The sequence below is a fragment of the Vitis vinifera genome, chromosome 13 (genome assembly GCF_030704535.1).
Source record: "Vitis vinifera cultivar Pinot Noir 40024 chromosome 13, ASM3070453v1".
Lineage (NCBI taxonomy): Eukaryota > Viridiplantae > Streptophyta > Magnoliopsida > Vitales > Vitaceae > Vitis > Vitis vinifera.
The window spans coordinates 26,995,647-27,022,076 of record NC_081817.1 but is presented as its reverse complement, the minus strand read 5'-3'; the positions used below and the strand labels follow the sequence as shown (position 1 = coordinate 27,022,076).

General features: G+C 32.9%; 1 protein-coding gene and 1 pseudogene across 1 annotated transcript; one reads left to right on the top strand and one right to left on the bottom strand.

The window, feature by feature from the left end:
• The first annotated feature begins 545 nt into the window (after window positions 1-545).
• Window positions 546-5,119, top strand: LOC100263669 (UNC93-like protein 1; annotated as a pseudogene).
• LOC100241406 (putative disease resistance RPP13-like protein 1) lies at window positions 2,523-12,619 on the bottom strand. The gene is made up of 11 exons (XM_059742206.1): window positions 8,122-12,619; window positions 7,929-7,981; window positions 7,602-7,722; window positions 7,347-7,409; window positions 6,894-6,949; window positions 6,731-6,804; window positions 6,481-6,622; window positions 6,098-6,238; window positions 5,862-5,986; window positions 3,199-3,290; window positions 2,523-3,110 (listed from the first exon to the last, which is right to left on the bottom strand). Exon 1 carries the CDS (start codon window positions 12,522-12,524, stop codon window positions 8,535-8,537), a length of 3,990 nt encoding a protein of 1,329 aa, XP_059598189.1. The 5' UTR covers window positions 12,525-12,619; the 3' UTR covers window positions 2,523-3,110; window positions 3,199-3,290; window positions 5,862-5,986; window positions 6,098-6,238; window positions 6,481-6,622; window positions 6,731-6,804; window positions 6,894-6,949; window positions 7,347-7,409; window positions 7,602-7,722; window positions 7,929-7,981; window positions 8,122-8,534.
• Window positions 12,620-26,430: the final 13,811 nt, after the last annotated feature.

The window sequence follows — 26,430 nt, the reverse complement described above, 5'->3', positions numbered from 1 at the left end:
TTGTCTTATTGTATTATGTCTTCGACGTATATGTCGAGACTTACCATTATACATGTTATTCTGTGTTCTTCCAATAGTCAATTGATTATCACAAGCCAACATCCTTTGTCTTGTATTTTTTTTTCTCTAAGGACTCCCGAAGTTCCTTAGTAGTTCTTATTGGACTATACATATTGTACAATGTGTTGTCCAAACTATTGAGGATGTAATTCTTGCATAGGAAGTTAGAATAATTCCAAGCTTCCATTTGTTTATCAGTTTCACCCTTCTTTAATATAGGGGCATCCTCATATAGGACCCAATCAAGATTCACAGTTGTAAGGTAGGAATGGCAATTTCACATGTCAATCGAGTCACCCGCCCCTATTGGAACGGGTATGGGATAAATTAATCGGGTATGAGAAAGTTTTGTGAAACCCGAATCGGGTTCGGGGCGGGTATGGGTTTGTAGTTACCCGCCTCGCCCCGAAATTTTAATTACCAACATACATAGAGACTCTGGATTTGAATCTGATTCTAATATGATCTAGTGGGTAAGAAGAGAAATGGGGTTTAGGGAAGATGAAGAGTCAGTGGTGGGGTTGCCTAACAAATCCATTTTTAGATACAATTCCCCACTAGTTCAGGTCTGTTTGATTGGCTTGGTATACTTCTGATGTCCAAGCATGTTCAATGCCCTTTCCGGGATGGGGGGAGGTGGGCAGGTGGATGCCACCGCCGCCAATAATTCTAACATCGCCCTTTACACCACCTTCGCCATCTTCGGCATCTTGGGTGGTGGCATCTACAACATCCTCGGCCCCTACTTCACCCTCTTCACTGGTTGCTCAACCTACGTCTTCTACGCCGGCTCTTTCCTTTACTACAACCACTACCAGCACCAGGGCTTCGCCATTGTCATTGGCGCCATCCTCGGAATCAGAGCAGGATTGCTCTGGGTGGGGTAGGGAGCTATCATGACGTTGTACCCCCTGCCGGGGAGAAAGGGTTCATACATATCGCTGTTCTAGAGCATCTTCAATATGAGGGGCGTCATTGGCGGGCTCATCCCCTTCATTCTGACTTACAAATGGAGCGAGGTTGCATTCGTGAACAAAGATACTTACATTGGGTTCATGTGCTTCATGTGCTTCATGTCCGTCGACACCGTCCTCAAGCTGGCGATCTTGCACCCGAGCCACGTGGTTCGGGATGACGACAGCCACTGTACCAACATCAAGTACTCCAATGTGTCAACGGAGGCCGTCGAGATTCTGAAGTTGTTCCGAAATTGGAAGATGTTGCTGATGGTCCCGATGGCATGGGCCAGCACCCGACGCCGCCCCGCCCCGAAAACACATTTGGTACGGGGATGGGATTATCAACTCTTTTGTAAATGGTAATGGGAGACATTAACCCGTCCCACCCCGGGTATGGGATAGGGATGGGAAAGGGATTTATATAATTGGGACAGGAATGGGGTAGGGGTGGCCCCGCCCAAATCCGCCCCGTTGCCAATCCTATTGTAAGGTAGAACAACATTTTTTGGTCCCACCTCTTGAAGTCTGTCCCAGTGAACTTCTCAGGTTTCTCACCATGTGCAATAGTAGGAGGTATGATAGAAGATGCAGAAACCATCTTCACTAAAAGATCAATTGTAATAAAATTAGAAATAAAAGCAACTTCGTCTTAAGATTGTTGTCCAAATCATTGAATATATGGATAATAAGTGTGTATAATAAATATACAAATAAAATGAAGTAGAAAATTGAAACTCACAAATAAGGTTGATTGAGACTAAAGTTTGACTCTATGTCCTTAAGATGAATTTGTTCCGCTCAAGTACTTATGGTTTGTTGACAGTCGTCTCTCAGGATACAATGATCACTTTATTGTGATAGTAACACTTCAAATTACAAGAAACTAAAAATCACTTAGTGATTTGTACTCTCTTGAACACCAAATATTTAATAAAAACGAAAAATGACTAGACTTAAAGTTAAGGAGGACTTGAATGACAAGAAATGAGAAAGTGTGAAGAGAATAGATGAATGAATGAATAAGAAATATCATCCCTATTTATAGATTTGTTGGTGACTTATTAGAAGAGATGTATCTTTAAAATACTAGACACATCCTTTGAAGGGTTGTCTTAAAACACCAAACACATCCTTTGTACGAGGTTGTGTCTTTTAAATACAAGACACATCCTTTAAAACAAGTTGTGTCTAATCCTAATTTCCATTCACCCATATAAATTCCAACATTTTCTGCCATTTCTTGAGCTGGGTTTGGACTTGCTCCAGGCATGCAAACTTCCGCAAATCAGAGGAAACCAGCTTGCCAAACAGCACTTGAGGGGAAACAGAAAGGGCAACCTCAACAATTTGCCTGGTTTCTTAAGAGAGAAAGAGTGGGAATCTAAAGGATGCTGTAAAGAGGGGAAGCAGAAAGAATTAATGGTTTGCTGTGTGTGAAAGCTTGGTTAGCAACTACAGATGAAGGGAATGTTAGAGACATGGGATTCCAAAGAAGTTCATGCATAAACATAATCAATTGCACTTCCACACCTTGTATTGATTGTAGCAGAATTATAAAACCAGAATTTCTTAAGAATAAAAGGTAGCCTTGTTCAGTCATTTCTGATAACTACAATGAACAACAAATCCACAAACCATGATCTCAACCATACCATACTAACCAAAACTTCATCAACATTAATACATATAAACAAAATTTTCTCCTGTATTACATTCAGAATTCAATACTCCAGCAATGTCTTAAGTCTGGAATCTGCAACGATGCTCTCTCATTAATGGTCCTCAGAGGTCCATTTGGCTGCTGGGAGTTGTACAGGTAATCTGGTCCTCGAGTTGTTTTAACTTTGTTCAGGTCCATCAAAACTTCTATTGATGCTCTCATCAATATTCATTGTCAGCAAGGACCTTCCTCTGGACTATTGGATGTTGGCCAACTGAATTGATATGATATAACCACATATGAGAAAGCCCTGTCCATATTTCTTTGTAATTGGCTTTCCACCCATCTGATAGAACTCAAGGATATACAGATGAAGCACTCCAGCTTTCGGGTTGTGAGGAGCTTCCAAAAGCATGATCTACAAGACAGAACTGAAATGTGAACCTTTTTAAATATCAAGCAAGAATCCCAGAAACGATTAACACTAAAATGTACATGCAGAGGACAGACATTAATTACTTTTTGACATTATGAGGTATTACTACATCATGAGCTTCCAAGTTTAAGAGAAAACGCAACCTTCATTTTTAGCTTTAGTGACATGGATGTATCTGTGGGGAAGCAAGCCAGCATTCAGTGATTTAAATTTCATCATGCATGAACATATATATATATATATGTGAAGGCAAAATTCCAATTAGATAAACTTTGGTACACTGTCACTTGCTTCACAAAGTGTAAAAAGATTGCGGGGAAGCATAAAATGGCACCCAACAAGCAGAGCATACTAAAATCATATTCCCCCTCTCACCCAATATAAGCCATATCTTTAAGAAAATTTAGGGTATGTTTGGTTCCCGGAAAATGCGAGAGAAAGAAAATTGGGAGGAAAAATGGAATGAAAGAAAAAGCTAAGGAAAGGAAAATAAAATTTTTCACTTGTTTGGTAATCCATGGAAAATTCAAAGGAAAAAAAAAATTCATTTTCTTTTATTTGGTTAACCATGAAAAAAAATAAAGGAAAAATGAAAGGAAAATAAAATCATAAATTCATGTTAGATGGTTATCAATTTGTTGAATAATAAAAAAATTTCAGGAAAATAAAAATTGAACTCTTGGAATAAATTGGTAGAAAGATATCAGTCTCATTCAAAGATTAATCCATTTGCTTTTGCAAACGATACCAGTTCCTCTGATTGTCTTCTTGATGCAACATGACCAGTTGGATTATTTGGAGATATATTTAATACAAAACTAAAAGAAAAAAGTCACTCTATGAAATGCTTGCCTGAGACTTCACTTCTCCATTTTCAAGGTTGAAGATATATTTAAGAAGTCCTTTTCCAGTAAATAGGTTAAATGTTACAATCAACGCAATCTCTTCAGGGATGATATACCATCGCCTCCGAAACCAGTAAGTACCATCCACTTCTTTCCACATATTGCACATCTCCAACATAAAAAAAATGATCCATAGTCCACACAATTACTACTACAATAAAAGAATAAGAATTCATATCATTTTCTCTTTTTTCTTGTCCCTCAGAAGCACCAGAAAAGAAAAGAAAAGAAAACAGAATTTCAAGTCCCATGTTTTTGGTCATTTTGCTCCTTAGAAATTAAAAACTCAAATCAATCAATCCAAATAGTTATGTCAAACTCACTTTATAATGAACGACATAGCATTCAAGTTTCAAATTGATTCGCTTCCTTTTCCCACATTTTATCAGTAATCAAACAGACAATTTAGTAAAAGGAGATAAAGGACTATACTTTTCAATATGAGCCGCCCATAAATCACTGGAAAGAAGCTTCTCCATTGCAGTTCTCTTTTGTTTCTTCCCTTTGGGTGGCTTTGGAAGCACAACCTCCTTACCCAATTTCCGGGCCTCGCAAAAATGGCAAATCCAATCCCCTTTTGGAACCTCCTTCAGCGCGGTGGTTTCAAACACTTCAAATGAAACCCACCCAGACAATAATCACACTCAATCATCACAGCCCTTCCCGACTTGAAACATACCCTACACTCCTCCACTTGCAATTCTTCATCATCCGAGCTCGCATTTTCCCTTCTTTTCACATACACATCATCGCCCACCGCAAATTCACCCCCATCATACACAACCTTCTTGTAATAAACCCGCTTCTTCGGCCTTAAACTCGCATTCCTCGAAACCCTAGCCCTAGTCACCACATTTCCCTAATCAGGTCTCTTCCTCTTCCGCGCCTCTGACACATCAAGAGTGACCCGAAGCTTCGATCTTTCACCCTTTTTCACATATTTTGGAGCGCTTTTCAGGTTCAAAAAATTGCAGGGACGACCAGCGAGATGAATGACGAAGATCTGATGGATTTGGGCTTGAGACTTGGAGAGAGGATCGACAAGGAGTTACAGTTTTCGGCACTGGAAGGTGGTCGGAGTGATACTGGTGGCCGTTGAAAGGGTCAACGACGGTGAAATGTCATAGCCACCGATGAAGAGGAAGTTAGAGGTGCAGCCTGGGCGAAGAAGAGCCCGATAAAATTTTCCCCCCTTTTCCCTTCTCTTTTCTCTTATTTTCCTCATTATTTTTTAAGGAAAATAATGGGGAAAATATTACCATATTTTCTTTAATATTTTCCTTTGTATTTTTTTTCCATCATATTTTCCACATCATCCAAACTACAGAAAATCATTTTCCCTTGCATTTTTTTCCTTTCCTTAGCATTTTCTGGGAACCAAACATAGCCTTAGGGTTTGATTGGAAGCTCCAAGGAATAAAGGTACTTCCACTGAGTTTTAAAAATGAAATGAGTCCAGTTTACTCACAACACTCAAAATAAGACTGCATTAGTAGCAAATAGAAGATCATTTTAGGGCTACAAGAACTAAAATTCTTTCATTTTTTTACCACCATATACCATAATACCAAGATGACCTTTTTTTTAATGCTCACAATCCAGGGTATTAACATGTTTCCTTACGGGTAGTTTTTAGGCATGCCAAAATATTTAAGAATGAACATATTGGCGAACTCAGATAAAAAGGAAAGGAAACAGCTTAAGAATGAATCACAAATACGCTAAAACAAAGATGAATGAGGGAATAAAAAAATCCTTAACTCCATCCCAAGGAGTAAGCTGTCACAATCCACTTCCATCACACAATATTTAGTTTAGGATAGATTGACGAGTTAGCAAACCTTGCATAATTTTTTACGTTGTTGCTTGGCGAAATAGGGCAGATTCAAGTCTCCATTCATCATCTTCAGTAAAAAATGCTCAAATTCAGGTCCATCCGTCCTTCACAAAAGCCCCAAAACCGAACCTGCAATGGGTAATGACCTTCACTTCTTGGCATAAGCCACATGTAGAAGTTGATAAAAAATCTTAGTCTAACATGATCACTATGAACAACAGGGTACTGCATATTTATTACCATAAGTATAGCCTCTGCATCCACTCTAAATCAAATGAAATTAGAAAAAGAAATAATCTGAACCATTCAGTGATTGATCTCCAAATCTACCCCAAACTGATTCTTTGGCCTTCATCAGCCTATCCTATTTCCAACATTCATCTGTAAAACAAAAAGAAATGTTTGAGATGGTACACTGGGTTCAAGGATTCAAAGAGAAATTTGTGTATTCCAACACAAACCATCATATTCCTAATATTAGTGGTCTGCAAAACACTAATTAAAGATCCATAATTTCACTAAAAAGAGGATTTGACTTGAGCTAAAATCTTCCTAAAAGTAAAAGATTGAGGGAAAAAATAGGTTCTCCAATAATATGCTGGAGAATGAGTCAAAAAGCGTACCAAATTAATAGGGAAAATCACCATTCCCCAGGAATTCTATAACCAGCTTCCAAAAGCATTTCGTGTTACAACAAGGGACTGCTCCTCAGATATTGAAGTACAATTCTGAAGTCAATGGTAGCTATTTTGAGCCCTAAATCTCCTTGAAAATTTAAAATCAAATGAAATGCAAACATGATTATTGAAAAGCCATCGGAATAAATTGTACAAATAAAAAGGTTTTGAATATGTAAGAATTTGCATAGCTCACTCTCATTGTATCTCAACTTGCAGATTTCCTTTCTCCCGATTCCACATGAGATGGTAATTTTTGGGCCATGACTTCTGCAACTTTGACTTGTATAAGTATGCTATACAATTCAAGCCAGAATTATTTACAAAGATAACAATGATGTAGAAATAGTGATGCTTACAATGACTGTGAAGGAGACCAAAATGAAGAATCAATATTTTTTAGCAAAAGCCAATCCTGCATTATTGTAAAAAGGAATGTAGTTAAAAGCTCATAAGTAAAATAAGTTATAATGAGAGATATTCCTAGAAAATGAAGCATTTCAATCAGAGATGTTCTTTATTACTGACTTGAAAAGCCTGTAAGTTGAACAAAGATCATGTTGATGAATGGAAAATTATAAAAACATGGTCCAATCCTGTGATGGAGAAAATGAAACCATAGGTTGATAAATCATAGGTCTATAAAGCATTAAGAACATGGCCTAATTTAATAGATGCATATCTATGAATATTTAGGGAAAACAATGGGGAACTTTATTTAGAGATACGTCAGATAAGAATGCTACTTGAGGACAATGCAATTGAAATATATGAAATAAAAAAAGATCATGAATGAAATATAGCATACTCACTCTAACTGGCTGGCCCTGTTGTTAGAGAATTGGATTCCATTTGCATTATTTTCACCTTACATCCTACATGCATGAAAAGGAATTCCTTTAAGATGAAAATTTTGAAACTACTTCTTAAGAAGAAAAAAGTTATGCATAATGAATGGGCAAGCTTGATTTTAACAGAAAGGGAATGGATAGCCTATGGGTATTGTGTAGATATACAATCTAATGACACAAATCACATGAGGCCAAAGATAGAGTTCGGACTCATACAGCTGGGAAAGCCTTCAGTAAGTTTTATCTGCAGATCTTTTGCTTAAATCGACTCCAGTTCCTGCAATTGGATCGACTACTGAGAAAGGTCAAGAAGCTAAAGGCCCCTTCTAGCAGGTACCTATAAAACATAACAAGCATGGAAGTAGAAAACTTTAGAAAAATGATCATTAAAACCAGGAAAAAAAATAAAATCAGTTGAAGTATTAAACAATGAACAAAAGTGAGACAAATTGTCCAAAATTAAAAAAATCAGAATAATTGAGAAATAGAAAAAACAAGGTTAGTATTCAAATTCAACAAAATGGCACAATTAGAGAAACTTACATGGAAGTGAAGATGAAATTGCCAAATCCCCATATTTATCACATCTCCTTAACCTAATAAACAGAAAAGAAAGACAAAAAGAAAGAAAGCAAGAAATAGAAGATAACTCTCAATAACAGAGATGAAACCATCAACTTAAGTACAAGAATGTGTCATAAAATAAATGTGGAATAATAAAACAAATGACACTTACAAGGGATTGTGGCACATAAGGAGAGGATATGGTGGAATGGCCTCTACATTCATTTTGCTGCAATCTCAACTTTTATTGCTCAAAGATCAATCGACTACCTAATTTGCACATAGGGGATGTGGGCGATGTTGCGCCAATCTTGCCCATTCTCTTTTGAGCACCTTTGACTTAGGAGTGGGCAATCTTCTATAAATAGGGCTGAAAGCGTTTCAGACAGCCCTTCCCTTGGCAAAAACGACTGCAGCTTACGACATCCGGAGATATCTAGCGTTTCAAGAGAAGTAAGCCTTTGGAGAGACAGGAAGGCCAAGGATTCCAGATTCTCGAATCTTGAAATGCAAAGATTAAGTAGAGTAGTAGGAAGAAGCAGTGGGTGGTGGTGGTGGTGGTGATAATCAGAAATGGTGAGAGTTTTAAGAGGTCAATCTGGCAAGGCCCCATTCTGATAAGGGCGTCTTCATATTCTCATAATCATGGATATGGAGTGATGTAAGAGAAGTGAGGCTTTGCAATTGATGAGGCTGCAACTCCAGATTCTCACATTTTGTGATCTGAAGATATTTGAGGTTGTAGAGGCAATCTGGTATAGTTTTGAGATTGGGATATCCCCAGATGGACAAAACTTCAAGTGCATTATTATTGCGATGAAACATCTCCTCTGAAATTGGTTGCAGCTGTGCACAATCATAAATATTAATAGATTTAAGGGTAGGGAGAAATCTGCCTCTAGGGAAGGATGTGAGAGATGAACATTCCGATATATGCAAGAATTGAAGACCACAATTGGTTGTGTTGTTGGAATGGTGATGCATTATTCCCTCTGGTAAAGACTCTAGCTTTTCACACCCATATATTGTGAGCTTCTTCAGGGTTGGTGGTAGTTTTCCCTTTGGAAGACCAATGAAAGACGAACACCCCCATATCTCTACGTATTCAAGGGCAGAAAACTCGATGTCTTCTGGAAGAGACTTTAGATTTTTACAATAGGATATATGGAGTTCCTTAAGGGTGGTGGGTAACTGCCCTATTGGAAAGCAAATGAGAGAAGGACACTTGTAAATATTCAAGTATTCAAGGACACACACCATGTTGCTGCAATTACTGCTATCAGGTAGGCTACTTAGACTTTTACAATTAGCAATAGTAAGACGTCTAAGCATGAGCGGGAAACCCTTATCTGGAAATGACACCAATTTTGCACAGTCCACTATAATCAACTCTCTGAGAGATGCATAGCTATATAATCCATGTGGAAGCTTCTCCAAGTTATCACATTTACGTATCTCCAAATACTGAAGATTACAAGGCAGCCCTTGCGCTTCCTCTTCTCCCAAGGATACAAGTTGGTTACAATCCAATACTCGAAGCTTAGCGAGATTTTCTAATCCCAACCCATTTTCCCACAAACAGTCCAACACACCAGAATCGTCGATCTCCAGTAGTTGAAGCCTTGGCAAGGACCGCAAAAATTTTTGCTCAAGTTTGAAAAGCCCTGACATTCCATTAATTGTGAAATAAACACGTGAGGTGATGTCAATTGCACTTCTACTCCCTCCTCGCAATCGTCCAAAAGGCTGTAATCTTTTAGAGGGCTTCATTTCTAGGCAATAACAAATATTGAGCTCTTTAAGAGAAGGTAGATGTGTTGGAAGTGGAACCATCGTTTCTGGGCAATTGTTAATTTCAAGTCTTACTAGAGAAGTTAGGTGAGTGGGTAATTTCTTACTCAATCTTGGACAATCTTTTATCTGCAACTGGACGAGGCGAGAAAATGACTCTCTTGACCATGACCACTTTTTCCATTTCTTCATTTCTCGAAAACTTAAATACTCCAAGCATTGGAAAGGCTTAGCGTAAGGAGAAACCTGCCCCTCAAACTCCAGCCCCACACTTTTCACTCGATCCATTCTTTCGATGACTAACTTCTTGAGGAAAGGTAGTTGCCCAACTGAAGGTAGATCAGTGCACCTCATACAACCCCAAATACTTAACTCCACCAATTTAGAGTAAGAGGGATCACATATCCAGTTGGGGAATTGCCGACCACCATAAGCTTCAATATCGAGTTTCTTCAAACTGGTATGAGGTTGTAGAGAGAGAAGGACTTCCATTTCGGTGTCTTCATTTCGCAAATTATCGAACCAACTACTCCAAGACATAATCAACTCTTCAACATTGAGCTTAGTCCTTAGATTGGCATCTATGGCATCTTGAATATTCACCACATTCTCCAATCGTGAGATAAAAATCTTCCCTCGGAGATGTGACAAATGCTTCAACTCCTTTATTCCCAAATATCTGCTTTTACCCACAATAAAATTAGACAAAGTTTGCAAGTTCTTTAATTTACCTATCTGTTGTGGCATCTCGTCTAGGTTTAAACATCTTTCAACATTGAGATGTCGAAGGTTAATTAAGTTCCCAATGTTGGGAGGTAACCTTCTAAAATTCGAACACCCGAATAATATAATTGTTTGTAAATTATAGAGCTTGCTCACTGAGTCAGGCAATGATTTGATTCGAGTGAAAGACAAATTCAAATAGCGTAGATGTTTCAATTCACCAATAGAATCTGGTAGTTCAGGTATCAAATATCCACTCAAACAGAGGACTCTTAGTCGTTGAAGTTTTGGCACCAAATGATCATAAACCGTTCTAGTCACAAAAAATTTTGGACCACTTCTACCAAGAAATGGTAAAGCCACAAATGTTCGTAAATGCTCTGCCTCTTGAAAAGCTTCAAATTTTTTGATCGCATCATATCTTCCACGAACGAATGATGAATGACGAGTCTGTTTAGAAATTATGGATAGCGGGTTACTGCCTAGGTTATATTCCAAACAAAAACATATTTCACCAGATACAACTTGAGCTAGATCATGTATAAGATCATGCATCACAAAACGTGATTCATCATTAGTCGATGGTTGAAAAAATGATCTTGACAATAATTCATCAAAATAGTTGGCCCCAAGATCTTCCATTGTTTGTCCGTTACCTTTTGGTTGCTGAATTAAACCTTCAGCCATCCATAGAAGGACCAAACCTTGTGACTCAAACTTCCAGTTCTTGGGGAACATTGCACAATATGCAAAACACCTCTTCAAATATGAAGGAAGATGGTAATAGCTCAACCACAACGCAGGAAGAATATCACTTTCCGTGCTTAACAAATCCCATATTTTGCTACTCCATACTGTTTCCCATTCGGCTTCGCTTTGCTTAGAGCGTAGGAGACTACCAAGCGCTTTTGCTGCTAGTGGCAATCCACCACATTTGCCAACAATTTTCCTACCAATGGACACCAGGTTCGGATGATCATTGATATCTCTATGTTCAAATGCATGCTTCTCAAACACAGACCAACAAGCATCTTCAGATAAAGGGTTTAGTTTATGAACATTCTTGGCAGCTCCCATCATCAATGCGACATTTTTATTGCGTGTTGTAACTATGACTTTGCTTCCTTTGGACCCTACACTAAAAGGAGCCCGCAAAAGATCCCAATGACCACAATTTTCGTTCCACACGTCGTCTAGAACGAGTAAAAAAGTTTTCCCTGCTAACGTGTCTGTCAATTTCTTTTGAACTTGTTGGAAGTCCAAAGACCCACTTGCATCAGACTCTAACACCGAATTGAGAATTGCTTTTGTTATATTCTCCACATCAAACACATCAGTCACACAAACCCACGCTTTTAGTTCAAAATTTTTGGCCAAATCATACTTGTAAACCTGCCGTGCGAGAGTCGTCTTGCCCACCCCGCCCAAGCCAACAATGGAAATAACGCTAACATTGTTTTCATTGGGCTCAACCTTGCGCAGCAAATCAAGAACCAGTGTTTTATCTTCATCCCTGCCATAAACGCGAGGTTCGTATGCTATAGGTGTAGTGGGTGGTGGCCTTTGCCAAGCGGAAGTAGCTGCTGCTACTGTCACCTTTTCTAGGCCAAGTCCAGCTTTTCTAGCTGAAATATCTTGTAACCTGCTGGTGATTTCTCTAATCTTGGACCCCATCTTGACACTAAACACAACATGAGCTGGATTGAAACTAGTAGAGAAATTAGTAAAGAACTTACGTTTCTTGCTTGTGCTGGCTTCTTCAGCTTCCGCCCCCATCGGCTTTCTTCTCATCAATTCGTAATCAAACTCGTCCAAGATGTCCTCCATATCATACGCCAAAACCCTCAGATCGAACACCCATGATTTGACAGTATCCACTGTGATCTGCTTCTCCTCCGCGTCGTTGAGCTCTTGCCAGATGCTCTGCAACTCCTTCTCCCATTTCTTGAGCTCAGTGTCGACATTCTCTTCGCTTGCAAACTTAATGAAATCATAGGAGCCCAACTTGTCAGACAGCCAGCCAAGGACATCCGAAAGAAGAGCGTTTCCAACAACTTCCATGGTGTTTTTTTTTTCGCAAAGGAAAACAAAAGAGTCAGAGTTGAGAAGGGATGATGGAAACAAGTGAAACTGGTCCCCTGTCTCTGTAAGGTGAAGGCTTGATCACTGAGACAGAAAAAATGAGTTCTATCTTGAATCCACCATGTCACAATTATGATAGTTGTAGATTGATTTTTTTTTTCTTTTAAATTGTTACACGACTGCAATTTATGATATTTTTTTTTTCTTTTTTTTTAAAAAAATGGTTTAAGAACAATCTTTCATAAAAGCATTTTTTTTTAAAAAAAATTATCAAATTTATTTATTTTTTAAAGTAGAGCTACAACTTACAAGTTTTTTCTTTGATTTTTATTTTAAATTTAAACAAAAAATTATTTATTATTAAATAAAATTGAAGATTATATGAAGGAATAAATATAAAGTCAAAATTTAGGTTATCAACTTAATTGAAATAAGTTTTTACTTTTGGCTTTAATTAAAAGTGAAAATCAAAATCAAAACTCTATTTTCCATGAGATTAGACACCTCTTATAAATCAAATTCTTCATTTGCAAATAAAGTTTTTTTAACGGTTTAAAAGATTCTACAATAAGCAAAGCCTTGTATAGTTAATTTCAAAAAATACATTGAGAATATATTAGGACTTACTTGATTGTGGAAGTACTAGGGACTATTTTATTTTATTCTTTTAAATGCTAAAATTACTATTTTATTATAAAAGTAAGATAAATCCCTTTTCTACCCATTATTGAATTTTCTTTGTGGATTCTTAATCCTAAAAAGACTTCGAGACATTTGTTGTACTAATAGAAGCTTTAATATAATCAAAGATAGTTCAATAATATAAATATAAAATGATTTACACAAATGTATATGATATTTTAATGCAATTCAGTACTTACGTCTATGGATAAGAGAGAATCTTTTTATTATATTATTGGTTCCCAAAATATCTCATATTTCTCATTCCTTGTATCCACACGACCATAAGTCCCCTCACTCCACATTTCCACTCTTTGTATCCACACTTTGAACCACGAGCCCCTCGCTCCGTCGAGTGTCTTGTATTATTCTCCACATCTTTATCCACCTTTAGTCTCTACAAGCTTATTTCCATATCATGAGATTTCCTTCTTATAACTTAAAATATTTATAAAGATATTTCTAATAACTTTTCTTATTTTATAAAAAAAATATAATATAACTTATGAAATAATTTATACGGAAAGATTTCTTTCTCTCACATGCTACTAGTATTGTGATATTCCAAATTCACTAGTATATACATTATTCCTGTCATATGGCAACTAAGGAAGGAAAAATATTAATTTTTATATGAAAGTGGATCATACTTTAATCATCTAAAACGGTGGATTTTCTCGCCTAATCTTTTGGATTATTCTGCAAGTGGATTCTCATTCCCTTACCTAATGTTTTAACTAATATTTAAGTGACCGGCTATAAATAAAAACATAAATACATAAGCCAACTCAATTGGCTAATTTTATAGGTTACATGACATAGGTAATGAAAGACACCTCTTCTTTTGTTCCTTAGTTACCTAATCTTTGAGGGTTGATTTTTTTTCTATTTTTTTCTTAAATCAGTAATGATCTCGTTACCCTTCCCACAATTAATGTGATATCCTACAAAAAGTTCTTTATATTATAATTGTATGAGCTCCTTTTAATTATGTAAACATATTTTTATTTTTATTTTTATTTTTTATTTTAATGGATAATATTTTGTACGATTAAGAGTAAAGTTTTACAATTAAAGAAAAGAAAAAATTTAATAAATTTAATTTAGGTGGCATACCTTCACATTGATAAAGAAAATGAAAATCAACTCTCGGACTCAATGGTTGTTTTCTTTTTTGTTTACTTAATATAAGTAGCACCGGATATTTGGAGTAGGTATAAAAAGGTGTAATTTGACAATTTTTTTGAGGGAAAGTTGATTTATACTTAAACCAAAATCAAATCAACATTTTAGTGATGAAAAAAAGTAAACATTAGATATTTGATATTTATAATTAAATATCAGAAAATTACAAGTAATAAAGTATCATGGTTTTCAAAACCATAAAAAAAAAAAAAAAAAAAAAAAAAAAACCCTTCAAAATCAGTCATTTTTATAAATCTTTCAAAAAGAAATAAAATTAGGAAAAATTTATTTTCATTTTCACCATCCAATGAACTACAAATACCTCCTAAAATTAGGTTAATCCCTTTTCCACTGAATTTTCTAGCATAGATTCTTAATCCTAAAAAAAAAAAAAAAAGGAATTAGGGATAAAATAATATTGAAAATTTTATTCTCGGAAAAACCAATATCTAGTTTGATGAAGATTTTGATTTTGTTTTCTCACATAATATTATGATTTATCTTCATTCCCACTCAATATTATGATATGCCAAATACACCCATATGACATTCCAATGATTGTCAAGTGGCAACCAAGATAGGAAAAATGTTAATTGTTGTATGAAAGTGGATCGTATTTTAATGATCTAAATGGGTGGATTTTCTTACCTAATATTTTGGATTGTTGTTCAAGTGGATTCCGATTCTGATTCCCTTACCTAATGTTTTAAATTGTGGCCGGCCATAAATAAAAACATAAATACATAGGCCAAATCAATTGGCTAATTTTATAGGTTACATGACATAGGCAATGAAAGACACCTCTTTTTTTGTTCCTTAGTTACCTAATCTTTGAGGGGTGACTTATTATTTTTTTTTATTAGTATACGTCAATCTTATCGCCCTAACTCATAAATAATGTAATATACTATATGGGATTAGGGAAAGTATAAGCTCATAGTAATTGTCTAAACATGTTTTTGTAGGTTTCGAACAAAAAATATTTCATTGATTAAGAGGGAATCATACAATTAAAGAAAGAAAAAATTGAACAAAAGTGAATTTTAGGTACCTGATTTGTACATTGGTAAAGAAAATGAGAATCACAATGGTAAAAAATGGTTGTTTCCCTTTTTGTCTATTTTACATGGGTAGCACTAAATATTTTATTAATATGATTTAGTAGAGGTTTATTTAGAATAGGCATAAAGAGGTGTGATTCAAGAAACGAGTATGGTCGCACCAAATCCACCTTTTAGTGATGAAAAAATTAAACCAAACCAAACTTGATAAAAGTTTAGTTTAGATGATTAATACATTGGATGCAAGTTAATTTAGATTTCAAGTCTAATTTGATTTTAAGAATAATTGAAATTAATTTGGATTTGAAATTCAAATTATATTTAAAAATTTTAGTCGAAAATGTAATTGATGCATTTAAAAATTAATTTAATCATAATCTAAGAATAATAACTTATTTTGGTAAAGCTTTGTAAAAAAAAGAAAAAAACATCAAATATTGAATAATTATATATAAGTTTGATTGTCATTTTAGTTAAGTTTTTATAATTGAAAATCTACCAACAAAATGAATTTTCAAAATTCATCAATTAAATCAATCTTTATAATTGTTGAAAATTGAACAAAATTGATCAGTTATTGTTCCATTGAATTGATTTCGCCGATTTTTTGTTTTTATGGGTTAAGAAAAGTAAACAAGTAGAAGTAAAAAGAAGAAAGCAAAAAATTGAAAGGACAAAATCTTAGAAGGATACAAGTCTTATGCAGTTAAAAAGCATAGCTTATTCTAATAAGAAAGGTTAAAAATGGTCTATCCCTTTTGCATTGAGAAGGAAAACAAATCCTTGAAATGAAGTTGAGACTTCTCTAATTTAGTAGCTGTTGAGGAAGGTACAACCAAAGAGATGTTTGAGAAGTCAGTTTAGTTTAGCTTCTTGATTTAATATGATTTATTTTAGTTATTAACATTTGGTTTAGGATAAAATAAAATATTCATATTTTTTATATTATTACTATTATTTTATATAAAAAAATATAATGAATTGAAAAACTTATTAGTTGTTTGAAAATGAATTTGAAAATTGTTTTCAAAAAATAGTTTTTGAAAACAATTTTATAATGTTTTTTTGAACAAAAGTTTGTTTGAAAAATTAACATTTTTTTAAATTCTTTTTTTATATTTTTAAAAATAAAATTTATGTGTAATGTTTTATTTTCAATTATTATTTTTTAAAGCGGTCCTTATAAAATAACTAAAAATAACTAAAATATGTTTTCAAAAGTCACTTTACTTTCCTTTTTTAAGAACAAAAAAATTGTTTTATGTTTTGTAATTATCAAACATATTTTTTCCCTTTTTATTCTTGAAAACAAAAAAGACAATTGACAAATAGATCCTATTCTACTTTAATGTTAATCCCTTCCTCTAAGGTTTGAGTTAGAATATAACATAATTTTATATGTAAATGATATCGTTTTTCTTTTGTTTATTTACAATATTACCCTATCTTGATGGAGATGAACAATTTGCTAGTTAGAATATTACTCTACTATAAGATTTGCTCCAAATATTACTAGTCCAAAACCATATACTTGGATTTTTTATTTTATTTTTTTTATTTTTTATTTACCTTGAAGAGTCATTTTATTTGGAGCAAACCTTATAATAATAAGAGGGCTTCAATCTACATAAATGGATTTTCTCAAGCAATCTTTTGGATGATTCTGCAAGTGGATTTAGAGTCCCATATCTTATGTTCTAAATAGTCTTTAAGTGGTTGGCCATAAATAAAAACCCAAGTACACAACCCAAATTAATTGGCTACTTTTTTTTTATTTGTTGCATGGAATGGGAAATGAAAGGCACCTTTTCTTTTGTTAGTTAGTTACCTACCTAGTCTTTGAGAGGCCAATTTTATTGAGTTTAAGACCAAAATAATATATTTGTAAAAAAAAATGATAAGAATAGTATCCATTTGAAAATATTTGTCAAAGTAGTCTTCTTTATCCACGTAAGCAATCCACATGGATTTTAAGTGTAAAAAACCACCGTTGGTGACTGTGGTTTTAGAACTTACAAAAATTTCTTTAAAACCATAGTTACAAACTGTGGTTTTACAATTTCTCTTAGAACCACAGTTACTAACTGCGGTTTTAAAAGAAGTTTCCTTAAAACCACAGTTACAAACTGTGGTTTTACAATTTCCCTTAAAACCACAGTTACTAACTGTGGTTTTACAATTATTTTTAATCCGTCCCCATTTTAATGGTGTTATAATTTTAATATTATTTTTAAAATATTTTTTTTATCAAAACAACCATAAAACCACAGTTACTAACTGTGGTTTTACTAACAGTGTTGTAATTTTAATATTATTTTTAAAATAATTTTTATCAAAATAACCATAAAACCACAGTTAGTAACTGTGGTTTTACAATTATTTTCAATCTGCATCTATTTTAATGGTGTTGTAATTTTAATATTATTTTTAAAATATTTTTTTATCAAAATACCCATAAAACCACCGTTAGTAACTGTGGTTTTACAATTATTTTCAATCCGCATCTATTTTAATGGTGTTGTAATTTTAATATTATTTTTAAAATATTTTTTTTATCAAAATTATAATTGTGTTGTAATTTTCACAAATATTTTTAAGGAAACTCATATATAAAAAAGTATGGGATTTTAGAACTTTGCTTTTCACAAATTTTTTTGTTACGACTCTTTTAAAAATATATATATATATATATATATATATATATATATATATATATATATATATATATATATATATATATATATATATATTATCTTTATTTTTTCATATTTTCCTTGAAAATTTGAGAAAATAATTTGGTCTACATGCATTCCCATAAAAAATTTATATATTTATAGGAAATAAAATATTTATTTGTTTTACAAATATTTTCACATATGAACTAAAGAAAATTATTTATTCATATTATTTTTAAATTTTAAAATAACTAAAGAAATTGTTTATATTATTTTAAAATTTTATATTTTCATATGAAAATTAATGCCAATGATTATGATTTTAGGTTATTTATTATTAAGTATGATTTGAACTTATGTCTTGGTTAAAATGTATAATTTTTTAATTATATGAAAGAAAAATAGGTAATGGTTGTAATAATTTATTTAGTTAGAATTTCTTTCATTTAGACTTTAGGATGCATTTCAGTTTTATTTGTTTAAATTATCAAGGAAACATGTGAATAACATAACATCACTAATTTGAATTATAACACCATTAGTAAAACCACAGTTAGTAATTGTGGTTTTATGGTTGTTTTGATAAAAAAAAATATTTTAAAAATAATATTAAAATTATAACACCATTAAAATGGGGACGAATTAAAAATAATTGTAAAATCACAGTTAGTAACTGTGGTTTTAAGGGAAATTGTAAAACCATTGTTTGTAACTGTGGTTTTAAGGAAATTTCTTTTAAAACCGCAGTTAGTAACTGTGGTTTTAAGGAAATTTTTGTAAGTTCTAAAACCACAGTCACCAACGGTGGTTTTTTACACTTAAAATCCATGTGGATGCTTACGTAGATAAAGAAGACTATTTTGACAAATATTTTCAAATGGATACTATTCTTATCATTTTTTTTACAAATATATTATTTTGGTCTTAAACTCAATTTTATTAGTGACCTTGAAATCAACACCGATCTTGTCGGCCATAATTGAGGGAAGAAAAGGCCAAAAACAAGTCAATTTAGGTGGCTGGTCTTTTTATCAATGAAGAAAGTGAAAAAAAAATCTTTTCTTTTACCAAATAAAAAAAAAAGAAAAAAAAGAAAATTGTGTTTTGGGTGCGGATGGGCCCAAAAATTAACATTTGATCCTCAAATCACCCATATTTAAGCCCAATGATATGAGATAGTAATTGACAAAAATACCCACTTGACTCATTTTTGTCTTTAGTCTACTATTTGTCACTCTTCTTTCTTATTTAACCATTTTTGAATTTTTCATTTTTTTAAAACTCTTTTATAAATAATTGAAAAATTACATTATTTTTTATTTTTAAATTATAAATAAACAAAAATTATATTAATGATTCAAATACTATTTTGGAAAATACTTTCTAAAAAAATATTAATTTAAATAAATAAAAATTGTCTTTTACATTTATTTTTATCGTTTACATTTTAGAAGTAAATAATTTAATGATTAAAATACCATTTAAAATAAAGATATTCACTATTTTAATTTTTTTTATACTAAAAAGTATTTTAAAGTTTTTTTTTACTATTATAAAATAAAAAGTTCAATTTTTTTTTAATCTTCTTCCTTTCTTATTTTAATAACTTTTTGAAATGACTTATAGTAATAAGTTATATGAAATGCTATAAATTTGTTTATTAAGGATTTTTTTTTTTATGATTTGAATTAATTGAAAATTACTAAAATAAGAAAAAGAAAAATAAAGAAAGGGGATGAATTGAGAGTTTTTATTTTAAGTACTCAATTAAAATATTTTCATATGACCTAATTTTAGAAGTGAATTATATCAATACATAGTAGAGATTGATTTTTTTTTTATATATATATATATAAAAGGGTTGAAAGTTATATTTACTTGTTTTAGATGAAAACAAGTAACTAAAAATTATATAGATTATATTTGAGTTTGGTTTTAAAATATTTTTCTAGTTTTTATTTTTATTTATTTTTGTTTTCTATATTGTCTCTTTTTGAAAATAAGTTTAAGTTATGAAAAATATGAAATTTGTGTCATTGTACAAGGGTATTACACTAATTGTACAAGGGAAATGTGCTAAGTGTACAAGGGTGTACAAAGCTCCTGATAGGTTTTGTACGATTTTTAAACAGCTTGAATTTGATATTAAGACGATTATTGATAGTTTTTTTTTTTTTTTTTTTTATCAAACTATTTCATTAAGACATTCCCTATAAAAATTAACACATAAGAAATAAAATTTTGAGTTATTTGAGTTATTGTACAAGGGTATTATACTAACTGTATAAGACAAATTTACTAATTGTACAAGAGTGTACACGACTACTTTTTGTTAAGGATTTCAAGTGATTTTGAAAAACTTTCCTATTTTTTTCCACTCAGATTTTCCCCCCACTCAAATTCTCTCACTCAAGAATTGTTTCGAATTTTATTTTTAAATTTCATCATCAAAATTTTGTAATTGTATATTTTGTTTTTATAGTTTTAGCAATGTTCTTTCTTTTCACTATTTTTTTTGTGAAATTTTATCCAAATTAATCTATATTTAAAATTATAATCATATTTATCAAAATTTTTACTAAGATTATCTTTAATTCTTTTAATATATTTATACTCATTTATTTAAAAAATGAAAAACTTTTTTTTTTTTTTTTTGTAAACATGTTCTATTGTCTTTCAAGTAAAAAATTAGATAAGTTTAAAAGTCAATAAATAAAAAAATTAAATACCGCTTTCAATAATTTTTAGATAAAATTTTATATAATATATTTTATTTGAAACTTAATTTTTAAAGTTTAACTAAAAAATTGTATTGATAATTTTCTTGTTGTAGGTCAAAATACTTTGCATTAGTCTATCTAGATAAGAAAAATTATTAATATAATATTAGAACTTCATATCTTAGTTATTTTTTTTCAACAAATTTATCTTTTTAAAATTTTTAAAATAAAAACATTAAAAATTAAAAAGCTAAAAAGATATATATATATATTCTCCAAACCCATATTGCTGAATTTGTCTGCATTATGCTTAATTTTAACAGAACCAGTTTCTATAAGGACTGCTTCATAAAATTCTCTTGTTTTTAAAATATCACCAGAGGGATAATGAAAATTTTCTTGAAAAGCTTTTGCAACAATTTCTCTGGGGTTTTCAGAGAAAAATTCTCTTTCAATAACCAAAAGAGGTTGATTTAAATCATTTTGCCAATATCTTGATTTTGTTGAAAGAGGTGTGGGGTTGGCAGCCACCACAATTTGCTTGTTTGAAAAAGAGGAGCTTGATGCTAATTCCTTTTGAGAGGGATTAACCTTAATGACTTGCTTGAAGGTCTGAGACCCTGAAATGGCTGGATACTGAGTGACCTTGACTGGATTAGCTGGATCGGAATGATCATAGTACAAGGTCATCATCTTGTTAAGCATAGGTTTAGAAGAATGAAGCCTTGCTTCTTCTTCTTCAACTTGTTGGCTCCATAGCATTTTATGGGGAGAAGGAGCTTGACTGGGTTGGGTTTTCTGGCTAGGAGCTTGGGTATTCTTTTTAGGGGCCATGGTCTCGTGAACCCTGCAAATTTCATGAGTTGAGTGATTAGGAATGAAACTTTCTCCTTTAATAAACTTGATTTGAAAATTAGGGTTTAAAATAATCCAATCAATTAAATTATACTTAAAAACTATATACTTAATTGTTTTCTCAGATGTGAAAACAACTTTTAAAATTCCTTGGTTCAAAATATCAGTTTGAAATTTTGAAATGCATAAAGGAATGCTTAAAATATCATTTATAATGAGATTATGAATGAATTGGGTACCTAATATCTTAGGTGGATCATCTATTCTAACAAGATTAATTTCTTGATCACAAAGAGTGACGTTTTCAACAGGATTAGCAAATTCAAAAAGAATTTCCTTATCAAAAAGCTTTGTTCTTATACCTTGGTTATCTACCCATAAGGGATAAATAGAGCTTAAGAAGGGTATTCCTAGAAGGGCTTTTTCCTTAAGATCCTTAACAAGGATAAATGTTTGCTTAATACAGATGTCATGGTTACGGATATGAACATCTGTTAATTTATACTTAATGGCAAGTCTTTTGCCATTGGCTCCAAATAGAGACTGACTAGTCTCTTCGCATAAAGGAATAGGTACAAGACCTTCTTGAAGACAATTTTTAGCTGCTCTTGAATCAATCAAAGCAATCCAGTCAAGGCCACTCAGTATCCAACCATTTCAGGGTCTCAGACCTTCAAGCAAGTCATTAAGGCTAATCCCTCTCAAAAGGAATTAGCATCAAGCTCCTCTTTTTCAAACAAGCAAATTGTGGTGGCTACCAACCCCACACCTCTTTCAACAAAATCAAGATATTGGCAAAATGATTTAAATCAACCTCTTTTGGTTATTGAAAGAGAATTTTTCTCTGAAAACCCCAGAGAAATTGCTGCAAAAGCTTTTCAAGAAAATTTTCATTATCTCTCTGGTGATATTTTAAAAACAAGAGAATTTTATGAAGCAGTCCTTACAGAAACTGGTTCTGTTAAAATTAAGCATAATGCAGACAAATTCAGCAATATGGGTTTGGCATTCTCCACCTGCCATATCTATAAAATTCTTACTGTCAAGCAATGGGGAGGAAATCCTAATCTTTCAAGGGAATTTTCTGAACCATCAAAGCCAAGGTTTTTTAATTATTGGGATTATCAGAGAGCATGGTTTAATGTTTTTCTGATCCAGAATAGGGACTTCCATTATTCATGGATATTCTATTTTCCATCTAAGAATCAGCTTTCCTCTTTCCCATTTTGGTTCTACAGTTGGTGGAATTATTATGGTTCGACTATTAAGATTCTTCCTAAGCCCATCCTGGATGGCTTTGAGCTATTCAGAAGTTCTTTTGATATCCCTAGGAAACTTTCAGCTTTTCCCCCTTCACTATTCTTCTTCAGCAAATTTGGCCTTGCTTGGATAGTCCAGTGGGACTATATAATCATTATAGATGAATCAGCAGCCTTTCCATCTCTGGGAAGGACCTTTAAAACTAAATGGTGGGATGCCTTAAAAAATGATGCATCTATTGATATAGTTAAGCAGTATTTCCTCCAGAACCCCACACAAGTCTCAGCCAGTGATGATATGTCTCAGTTCCTCCTTAAAAAGCAACAGTTACAAGCCATGCTCGCAGCAGCCAAGACCCCTCAAGATTTCCAGAAAATCCTTGAAGAGGGAAGCTCAAGTTTCTCCCAAGAAAATTCTTATGCAGAATCTGATGATTCAACAAGCTACCTTCCAGACAATGGTGATGACTGTGAAGGAATCCTTCCTCCAATAAGAAGATCTAAGTAATCATCAGCCTTTTGTCTTCCATCAAGAGTATTTTACAAGCTTTGCAGTTTCTGTTCCAAAAGGAGCAAGCATGTGTCTACACAGTATAAAGCAACTTGCCAGAAGTCTTCTCAGCCGAAAGAGGGTTTTTCGGTATAAAAGTGAATCTTATTATTCACTATTCACTATTCAAGCACGGGTCTACTGTTCATGGTTACTATTCAAGATTCCTTTTTGCCTATTTAAGGAGGCAAGGTCCTCATTTGTAAGAACACTTAAATTTTCTCTCCTAAGCTTATGCTCTCCCTTCTCTCTTCTTTCTCTCTCATCATGTAAGCCCTTCAAGCTTTCAAGCTTTCTTCAAGCTTTCCTACCCCTGTCCATTGTTAGATATTTCTCCTTATGTATAATATAAGTATGTTTTGATTACCTCCTATATGGATGGTTTTTTAAGTTTTGTTTTTCATTTTATGTTCTTGTACCGCCTACATGGTCGGTTTTAATTAAGCTTTGTTTTTAATTTTATGTTTTCATTTTATACCGCCTACATGGTCGGTTTTAAGCTTATTATGAACTAACAAGTTTTTTGGTTCCTTCTCTTTAAATTTCTTTGTTGGATATCTTTTGTATTTTCTAACCCTCTTCTTTGTTTTGAATCATGGCATAATTTATGTTTTCATTGCATATGACCTTGTCCTGGGTGTCTATGGTATCAGAGCCATGTGGGAGGGAAGTTGGGTCTTGTTTTGGGTGTTCTTGGCCTATCCTAGGATAGGTAGCAGTGTGCCTGGGAGCGCGAGCCCTGCCGGTTGAGCCGTTGTTAGCCGTGGATAGGCGTTTGTTAGGCTGTAAGAGGGTTGGGGTGACGTCTCATAAGGTCTGTCAATCTGCTATTAGGCTCTAGATCAAAAACCCTAAAATGAGTTCAATTTTCAGAACCATGTCTAGGAGATCCAGTGATTCTCAAGATACTGTTGTAAACAGTGAACAGATCAATTATCCTAAGATCCAAAATGATTTAGATGATTGGAAGTTACCCAAGGTGTCTAATCAAGAAATTTATAAGAAAGGAACCTTTAAGTTCTTCACAGATTATACCATTAAGACCTCTAAAATGTCAGTCAACTTAGAACAAGACGACCAAGTCATAAGACTTTTAGATAACAGATCCATTGATAAGCATAAGAGAGATGGCTATAATTTCATACACTTTGGTATGATTCAAGTAGTAGCTAAGCCTTTGACAAGATTAGGTTTAAACACCTCTATTGTCATGTGTTTAAGGGATAATAGGCATCTCGAATATCGAGATTCTATTATAGGCGCAGTCCAAGCTGGACTGAATGATGACCCAGTCTATTTCCAATGCTATCCTAACTTCACAGTTAGAATAAGAGATGCAGACATCTTAGATTCCGTTGTCTTGCATATTAAGACCCATGGCTTTATATATAATAAAGTGAAGTGATAGTTTTTAAATTTTTTTAAAATATGGTTAATGTAGAAAATATAAAAAATAATTAAAAATAAGAGAAAAATATAGATGAAAGGGTATATAAATTTAAAATAAAAAATGAAAATTAAACTAAAAGATAAATACAAAAAGATAAAAAAATATTTGGATGAAAAATCCCAAAATTTTTATCATTGCTTTTAATAAGAGCAAAAAAATTTAATATCTTTAAAAATGAAAAATAAAAAAATATTATTGCTTTTTATTTGACATAAAATAGAAATATATATTCAAAATAAAAAGGAAAAAAAAAAGTTAGAAATGAGTAATATTTAATAGGGAATAGAAAAGGAAAACAAACACAAAAAAAATTAAAATTCACACTCACTTGTAGGCATATAAGGGATAAGGGTATTTTAGGAATTAATGAAAGACAATATCCTTCATCTTAATTTTCATACTTTGTTTGGATCTTGGGCTTAAATATGGATGGTTGGAGGACCAAATGTTAATTTTTGGGCCCAGTTGAGCCTAAAACACAATTCTCCCATAAAAAAAAAACTCTAGGGTTTTACTTTATAAATATTCCAACATGTGGCATGATGGTCACATACACCTACAATTCCATATTGTTGTGATCTTGCCAAAAAAAATCTCTATATTCTAAAACCAAATCCTTATCCAAAAAGAGCTAGTTAATCATGTTCTACCACATTGTTGCGGTGATTCCTCATCCATGACATGGTACGTCACATTATTAGTCAAACCTAATAGTTACCACAATCTTCGCTTCCAAATCCTTTTAATCTATGTCATTCATTTCTTTTAGTTGCTTTCTACATAATGTCTTTATCACATCTTGCTATACTAGCAAATCCTTACCCCTCCTAAGTCATAGATCGAAATTCCTAGATCCATCGAGCTTTACTATGTCAAACTTCACAGAAGAAATCCTACACATCGAAACCTGGTGCTCTGATACCAATTGTTGTAATTCTTGTAGCAATTTCTAGTGAAGAAATTTTTAAAAATAAAAGAAAAATATATAGATTTAACGTGATTCGACAAAATGTCTACGTCCACGGGAATAGGGTTAAAGATTTTCACTACTCTAAAATTAGGGTTACAAGAAAAGGTATTTATATTAATCCTCGGATATTAAAAACAATATCATCACACTACTCTTAATTGCTAACATCACCTCCAAGGCTCCAACACTAGCATTAGGGCCACTTCCGCAATGCTAGCATCCATTCTTAATTTGTATTTATACAATTCAACTTGGAATTTCAGAACATTGACCACACCAACACAAAATTACAAACACCAATACCTGGCACTGGTCGTAGCAGGACAATCAACACCACGAGGTTTGGGTCCCTAGGAGAGTTCTAAGGGCTTGGCTATGGAAGGTTCCTCAATTATTAAAAATAAAAAAACAAAATGAATTTCTAAATGATTTGTTGACAATAAGAGGTAGCTTTACTCAGTCACTCGTGATAAACACAA